At 43.5% G+C, this 8,915-nt stretch overlaps 1 protein-coding gene across 1 annotated transcript; it reads left to right on the top strand.

Moving 5' to 3' along the window:
- Positions 1–324: 324 nt before the first annotated feature.
- foxq1b (forkhead box Q1b) lies at positions 325–1,536 on the top strand. The gene has a single exon (XM_070879825.1). It carries the CDS (start codon positions 325–327, stop codon positions 1,303–1,305), a length of 981 nt encoding a protein of 326 aa, XP_070735926.1. The 3' UTR covers positions 1,306–1,536.
- Positions 1,537–8,915: the final 7,379 nt, after the last annotated feature.

The raw sequence follows: 8,915 nt of genomic DNA, 5'->3' as shown, positions 1-8,915 counted from the left end.
GATCCAGTGCTGATATTACACAGGTCTGAGTGAGTCTCCAGAGACTTAGGGGGTTTGTCCCTGACAGAAAGCAACTACCTGGGCGCCTGAAACTTAATTAAACCTCAACTGAAAGCGATCTCCGCTTTCCAATCTTTTACCAAGACAAAGTTGCCTACTTCGCGGTGGACAGCAGCTGTCTGGGAGGGGGGAAAATAAACAATTTATTCTGATTGTTTTAAAAAACATACAAGGACTTTCAGTCTTTCAAAGTCATTGATACCTGTGATACTCACCGGCTTTGCGGAAGTGACTGTGAGGGGGAAATACAGCACAAGACCGACCATGAACTTGGAAGTTTTCGCGGAGAGGAGCTTTGGAGATAAGCCGGCCGAAGTTTGCAGTGATTCGGAGGGCAGTGTCCCCTCGCCCCTCTCGGTCGAAGAGGAGCTAGGCTCTGATGGAGACTGTGTGGCAAACAGCCCGGCGCCGACTAACTCGGGCTCCGAGGGCAAAACGAAGACTTACACCAGACGTCCCAAACCACCGTACTCCTACATCGCCCTGATCGCCATGGCTATCAGGGACTCTGCCACCGGCCGCCTGACCTTGGCCGAGATTAACGACTACCTGATGAAGAAATTCCCCTTCTTTCGAGGCACTTACACTGGCTGGAGGAACTCAGTCCGCCACAACCTGTCCCTGAACGACTGCTTCGTCAAGGTCCTCCGCGATCCATCCAGACCCTGGGGCAAGGACAACTACTGGATGTTGAACCCCAACAGTGAGTACACTTTCGCCGACGGGGTCTTCCGCCGCAGGAGGAAGCGTATTGGCCGTAAAATCCTCAAGGAAGCCGGGGCGGGCGACAAGCACATGGAAGTCATGCCCGGCGTCCTCTCAGCATCCACCAGGGAAGAAGGAGCCAGCACCAAGTTCTCCAGCTCTTTCGCCATTGACAGCATCTTGAGCACACCCTTTCAAAGGCGAGAGGACAGGATGTCAGAAACCAGGGTCTCGGACAATGTAGCTCGATTGTTCTGGTCCAGCAGACCTATGATCCCTTACCCGTTCATCTCCTACTCTCCCGCTGCCCCGGTGCCACCGTTGTTCGCCATCAGCCCCGGTGCCAGCTCGATGCTGCAGCCCTACAGGTTCCCCGTCTCCGAGCAGAGCCTGCTGGAGCACCGAGCGACTCATTTTTCAACAAAGTGCTTTCAGGACAAGATTCAAAGGCAAGAGACTTTCTCCTGCATCGGGGTGCCAACGGCGATGCATCCACCTCACCCCTACCACCCCTACAAGATCGAATCGCTCATCGTTTAGAAGATGAACAAAAAACTGCAAGGGGGAAGAGAAATGGAGCCTCTCTTGTGCACTTTTGTTTTTAGAACCTTATAGAAAGAGTTTGTCTTTCCCCTCCGAGCACCGCTATGAGCCTGACAAACGCTTTGGTTCCAATATTATTTGTCCCAAATATTTGTCTGCTCTTCTGTATATTGACAAAACCAGTTGTTCTGGTCGTTATCGAAAGAACCACTATATTACAGGGATTATAGTAAGTTATCAATCATTTCTGAACAGGTAGAAAGATCAGCTGAGTATCAGATCATTTCTGCCGCAAACGATGGCATCGCAGTATGCCAAATAAGTAGTTATCTTGATTTTTTTTAAATAAAACAAATATTTATAACTTTGTTTTGCAAACAAAAAGGTAACCAGATGGGCTAGAGAGCTTATATTTTGTGGTTTTTAAAAGTCTTGTGTAGAATATCAATGACAACGCTCGAATCGAGCGAATAGGTTTGATAAATCTCAGTACTGTTACTTAAAGACGGGACCACTGCCAATGTAAGCAGGTGATTGCTGTGTTTTTTTGTTGTTTTGTTTATGAAATGACGCATGAGCCTTATATTTTCGAATAAAAGCTTTGATAACAAACCATATTAGCGTGTGGCGTGCAATGATTTGACATAGCTACGGTTTCATCTCTGCGATTTGAAAGAAAAAGGGGCGATCTTATCAAAAAGTTAAATAACAGGAATCGGATTCGCGTGAGAAATGATTGAAAAACGCCTCTGCGTGTTGAAATACGAGATTATGAAACAAGACTGCCTTGAAACTTTGGGGGCGGAGCCAACGTCTTGGGGAAAGCCGAAGGAGGTTGTTTACATGTTTCAGCCAGCGAATATTTTAAAACAAGTCGCTGCTCCGTGCTGTATTTTTAAACACGTGTGCGTGTCTGTGTGTGTGTTTCATCAATAATTACTCCGCAGCAAAGCTGAACTTTACTGAACGGCTCCGGGTGATATCTTATGTACATTTTCATTCATTTTCACAGACCTGGTTGCCAACAAAACACATTAAACTCCCCATAGGAGTGGCCATTAAGGCAAGTTTCTTTTTCATTCCTTTCTTTATTATTATGATCGATGCAAAAACCAAACACAGCGTGGTTGCTATCTTGTTAATCTCAAGTAATTAAAATGAACAAGCGCTGCATTAAACATTGTAACTACCTCAGGGCGCCCACAAAAATGAACCAGCTGGGAGTTTCTGTGCTGCCTTGAAATGAAATCGCCCACGCAGGTAATCGGAATACTGGAGATATTTTAAGAAGGAATGTGATTACATCAGATCTTAAAATCGGAGTTCTCGACCTTGAGCTGACAAGGTGGTGAATTTGATATGTGGGTGTCTGATCAGTGAGCTTCTGACGAGAACGTTGGTGGGGGGGGGGGGGCACACACTTATGGTATGATAACAATCTGAGGGAATTGGAGTGTATTGTTCGCTCTCAATCCTCGCACATGAAAGGGTTTTGAGATATTTTATTTTCCCAAATAACTCTGCCAATCGAACAATGCATTTTCGACCATTCACGCTCAGATCCCCGAGTCAATGAGATAAAAATGTAAACAAGTTGAATCCTATCGCAACATCAAAGCCTCTGGTGCAGGTGATACACATACTTCAGTGTATGTGCGTCTGCTTTCCACCAACCACGCGTGAACTTGGAGATTGTCTGGTGCAACTACATCTTGATGTAAACACTGGCTGCCTCTCCACACCTCCGTGGTGCCCTTCGGGTGATGGACTGCTCGTCAACGAAACCTCACACAGACATTTACACAGCGAATAGAAAGATTTTCGTTCAGAGAAAAAACCCCCACCGATTTGACTAATTCATTGCCCAATCTGAGGCTTTGTGTTAGTAGTATATTGGGAATCTGTATTGACATATCGGTACATGTGTATTTTTTTTAAACAAAAAGCACGGCATGGCTATGTATGGTTATCTTTTGTATTTGAAAGTCACGCTGGTCTGTGTATAACACGCGCATTACACACAGACCGAAACACACACGTAAGCACAGATATACACCAAAGAGAAAACGTGCTCGCAACTACACACGGCACGCACAGGTGTAGTTTGGCAGAAGTGTCTGTTTTGAGCAGCGCATCAAGTTGCACACTGCCCTATAGTTAGTTCACAGCCACTTGTGCTTTCTCTCCAATCAGTTACCAATCCATCTTGTTTAACCACTTTTAGGCACTCCCATAGCAAGTACTGCTAGCCACGTAGAGTCGTTGCTCTTCCATTTAAAACAATGCAATTTCAAATCTTAATTTTTAGCCTCTTTGCAAAAAAAACCCTGTGTATTGAATAACAAAAAGATTGGTATTTCGACGAGATATTGTTGCAATAGACAGGTGTTAGACGAACATGAGAGAAGGGTTGTAGTACGCAGGTTGAAGGACAATAGGGTGTTATACTACACAGGGGTCGGGAGGGCATCTTGGCATTTGGAGACTGCACTCTGCCACTGTTGTGGTCTGGAGACGCTTTTTTTGGTAGCAGCAAGGTTCGGCTAACACGCTATCCAGAGCAACCTGTTTGGAATACTTAAAATGAGGGTGTAACGCGGTGAATTTTCAGTAACTGTCACACATATCACGCAAATGTGCGTATTTGCGCTTTTGAAACAGGCTGATTATTCAAAACGCCAATTTTTAAAAAAAATGAATGATGCCCTGTTTCTGTAAACCTGGTCACAGTTTAGGTGAACAGACTGCAAGTATGAAAAGCATCTACGAAAGAGAAGCTGAAGATTTATTTTTAGAGTTATAATGAAACTGGGTTTCTCACCCCCCAAAAAAAGCTTTTCGGCGCCAAAGGAATGTTTAATCAGTCTCAGGGAGGTCCAGTGATGTAATTGCTGGCACAAAACAGGCAGCAAGGCATTTCAGAGTGAGCCAAGTGGCGTTCCTAGCAATCCATCCGGAGTTAGACTATTTACCTGACATGCCTCCTTTTAAAGGTCGCCTTTGACTAGTCCCATTGCTCTTGCTCTAATTGTTATATTTGCGTCACCCAAGTGGTTTGACACCTTTTAATTTGCGTTTGAAATTAATTGCTGCCTCGGTTTATTCCGAAATCATAGCGCCTCTGAATGTAATGAAAGATGCTCATTGCACGCAGAATGTCACTCACAGGTCTACCCATTTGGAGTGAAACGTACATTTTTTTCAAAAAATTAAGAATCTGATGGAGATTTGAATAAAGTGTCTAATATGATCCCCAGTACGTCCCAAAGCCGAGGAATAACATTTCACCTCACCTCGTGTTTTCACTTTGACCTTACGAAGACTGCACAAATATTTGAACAGATTTTAGTTCACGAACCGTTTGGCCTGTTCTGTCAAATTCCACTGGTCACCAGAGATGTCACTCCAGCTGTAACAATTTAACTGAAACGGACCAGCCCGCATTAAAACTGAGCGCCGAGGAATGCACACCTACAGAATAAAAAAAAACTAGGTGGGAATTCATGAAATCTTCTTGCACAAATTTTTGCATCCAGTGAATTGTTTTACGGTTTTTAAATCGAGACACAAACGATTCCAGCAATCCACGCAGAAATTTAGCTCAGCGAGGAACTGCTAAAGGCGATGCAAGAACATCAAGGATGAGGAAACGGTATTCAAACTCCCCAAGCTCATCCCTCTGGTGCTTTAAGGATGCAGTTATTTTGCCTCAGCCGTAGCACTCTTGCCTCTGAGTCGCAAGCTTGTGGGTTTCAGCCCTACTCCAGAGACTTGAGCACAGAAATCTAGGCTGACACTCCAATGCAGTGCTGAGGTAGCACTGCTCTTTCTGTGCGATGTTAAACCGAGGCCCCGTCTGCTCTCTCGGGTGGATGTAAAAGATCCCATGGCACTCCTTCAAAGAAGAGCAAGGGAGTTATCCCTCAATCAACATAACACAAAAGATTATCTGGTCATTATCAAATTGCTGTTTGCAGAACTTGCTATGCACAAATTGGCTGCTGCGTTTCCCACATTACAACAATGACTACACTTCCAGAAGTACTTTATTGGCTATAAAGTGCTTTGGGATGTCCTGAGGTTGTGAAAAGCACTATATAAAATGCTAGTCTTTCTTTTTACAATATTGCTTTAGCCTTCTTTATGGTTAGTTTCCCTCTGCACCAATGCTAAGCCTGCAGTGTAAATCTGAAGCAAGGAGCAGGTCTGAGCTGGGAGAGGAAGGCAGTGAGATTCCCTGGAGGATTATCTCACATGGGGTTAAATTCCAACGTAGTGTCAAAGTCCACTTTAAAAAAAATTGCTCATGGGTCTCCTTAGAACTCCAAGATATTAAAAAAATATATCTGAATTTCATTTAAATGTTTTGAGAATATGGGGACTGTCAACTACACTCTCTAAAGATTTAAGTATTAACATCTGGGAGAGGCACCTTACACATTATCATAGGCAGTCCGTCGAAATCGAGGAAGACTTGCTTCCACTCTTAAAGTTCTTAGGTGACTGAACAGGGGAATTACAGTCTCTGTCACAGGTGGGACAGTCATTGAAGGAAAGGGTGGGTGGGACTGGTTTGCCGCACGCTTCTTCCGCTGCCTGCACTTGTTTTCTGCATGCTCTAGGCGACGAGGCTTGAGGTGCTCAGCGCCCTCCCGGATGCTCTTCCTACACTTAGGGCGGTCTTTGGCCAGGGACTCCCAGGTGTCAGTGGGGATGTTGCATTTTATCAAGGAGGCTTTGAAGGTGTCCTTGAAATGTTTGCTCTGCCCACCTGGGGCTCGCTTGCCATGTAGGAGTTCGAGTAGAGCGCTTGCTTTTGGAGTTTTGTGTCAGGCATATGAACAATGTGGCCCGCCCAATGGAGCTGGTCGAGTGTGGTCAGTGTTTTGATGCTGGGGATGTTGACCTGATCAAGGACACTAACGTTGGTGCATCTGTCCTCCCAGGAGGTTTGCAGGATCTTGTGGAGACATCGTTGGTGGTATTTCTCCAGCGATTTGAGGTGTTTACTGTATATAGTCCACATCTCTGAGCCATACAGGATGGCGGGTATCATTGCAGTCCTGTAGACCATGAGCTTGGTGGCAGATTTGAGGGCCTGATCTTCAAACATTCTCTTCCTCAAGCGGCCGAAGGCTGCACTGGCGCACTGGAGCCGGTGTTGAACCTCGTCGTCGATGTCTGCCCTTGCTGATAATAGGCTCCCAAGCAAAGCAAACCTAGAGTCCCCCCCTTGGATGCCTCACTCTGCTTCACTCAAGTCAAGCTGCTTCACATTGATGCTACAATAGTAGTCTAAATACAGCCTCAAATGGATGAAAACTTGATTTTGTCAGTGATTGGGAAAGGTACAAAAAGTAGCACTCTCACTTCTGAGTCAGAAGGTTGTGGGCTCATGCCACAGTCTTGAGCACATAATCTAGACTGACAAACCAATGCAATACTAAGGGAGTGCTGCACTGTTGGAGACATTAAACAGAGGCCCCGCCTGCCTTCTCAGGTCGACATAAAAGTTCCCATGGCACTATTTTGAAGTAGAGCAGGGGATCCTGGCCAATAGTTATCACTCAACCAACAGCACTAAAACGGATAGTCTGGTCATTATCTAATTGCGGGACCTTGCTGTGCACTAATTCGCTGCCGCGATTCTTACATTACAATAGTCTCTACTCTTCAAAATACTTAATTGACTGTAAAATGCTTTGGAACATCCTGAGGTTGTGAAAGGCGCTATATAAATGCAAGTTCTTTCTTTAAAGACCAGCAAGTGAAAAAAAAATCATAACTCTGACCCCTATGGGCTGGCTGACTCACTCAGCTCAATGATGAACTGAAAAGATGACAGTCTCTATTGCGATCAGATATGCTGCTCCCTTCAAAGAAGCCAGTGAAAACCATTTACCGAGGTGGGTCTCAGTAACACTACCTCTCCTACTTTATAGTACCACTACTAAAAATGGGTTTGCCAGCAGCAATAACATGCTGAAGTGAATGGGGCATTAAAATTTTTTTTAACCCATCCCAAACCTGCTACAACTGCAAGGCACCTTTCTTGCTACAATTATAATTGAACTGGGAGTCATCATCACTTTTTATTTTCCAAAAGTAATGAAGAATTACTACTGCATTTGGGCTCAAGAAACTCCACTGATTTCCCCCAGTGAAACTTATTTGTCTAAAAAGAAAAAAGCTTGAACATTAAAGAGCAAAAAAAAACAGTACATTTCATATTTTGTGCTTGGGCTTTATCATTGTGGATTTTACATCTGCTATGTTGTTCAAAAATTAAACCCCAGCGCATTTATTGTGAAAATGATTGGGTGCAAAGTTAAAGCTACAATTCCCAATTTACAATTTTTGTTATTTGTAGTTGAATAAAATTGGCTTGGAGAAGATAATCTTACCGATGAAATGACTAGATCACTCAAGCACTCCACATAATGCCTTCCTCTTCAGCACTGTTTAAACAAAAATATTACTTTCTCCTGCCTAAAATTATGTTCTTGGCTAGGGATTGATTTTTCAGAGGAATATTGAAAGCAGGGCTCCAATGGCTATAACATGATATGGCAGTGTCCTATTATGCTACAAAATGGCAATATATTGAATTTGGTACCTTTTAATTTATAATAACTGGGGAAATGATTAAAAGCTATTATATGTGGTGCATTAGAGTTTCCCAAAGAAAAATAGAAGACCTGGTGGGATGTGGCTGTACTGATTAAATTCTCTGCTGTTAGAACCTCTCGGCCCTGATCCTTGTGCTGTTTCCAACAGTGACAATAAGTAAAATAATTGCACTCAAATTTTCAGTGATTCATGAGTCACCACCTCTGAGAGTTGCTTGTATTCTTTTGCAAACTATTTGTGAAAAAGAAAGGCAAACATGTAAAGCAGGGCTGTGGCATTTGACTGCTTGGCCTGTTTCAAGAATACGGTTTGGTTTATTGTGGTATATTGTGGGAAATGGAAGATTTGACTGACATTACCCATCCAAACCTGCTAGACTAATTAAGACCTGACAAAAGGGTATATTGGGGAGGGCATAAGTAAGTATAACAAAATCCCTTTTTGCCTGCTTCTCCTATTTCCAATTCAGATCTGATTTCCCCCTTCCCATACTGCCTCAGCAATTTGCACGTTTTTTGACTTGAATTTATTTTATTAAGCTTCTTCTCATCAATTTATATAAATACTACCTCTGCCACCCGACCATCTTCAGTTTTTTTCTTCTTTTAGGCACATTACAGATCATTTCATGTGCATTTTCTCTCTCATTTTTTTCCTCCTCTTCCCTTCTGATCCTATTTCAGTGCTGTTTGTTTTCATTTTTCCATTTCTGATAAAGGGTTACACCCAAAACGTTAACTTGCCCATTCTCTCCATTGATGCTGCCTGACCTGCTGTGTGTTGCCAGTATTTGTTTCAGCATTTGCAGAGTTTTCTATTTTACAACAAAATCCCTTTAATTTTTCACACTAAACATCATCCTGTTTCTCAACCGTACTATTTTTTTATTTGTTCATGGGATGTGAATGCTGCTGGCAGCTCCAGCATTTATGTCTCATCCCTGATTGCCCTTGAGACAGTGATGGTGAGTCACTTTC

The sequence above is a fragment of the Pristiophorus japonicus genome, chromosome 5 (assembly GCF_044704955.1).
Source record: "Pristiophorus japonicus isolate sPriJap1 chromosome 5, sPriJap1.hap1, whole genome shotgun sequence".
Taxonomy (NCBI): domain Eukaryota; kingdom Metazoa; phylum Chordata; class Chondrichthyes; family Pristiophoridae; genus Pristiophorus; species Pristiophorus japonicus.
This window is presented reverse-complemented; position numbering and strand designations above follow the sequence as displayed.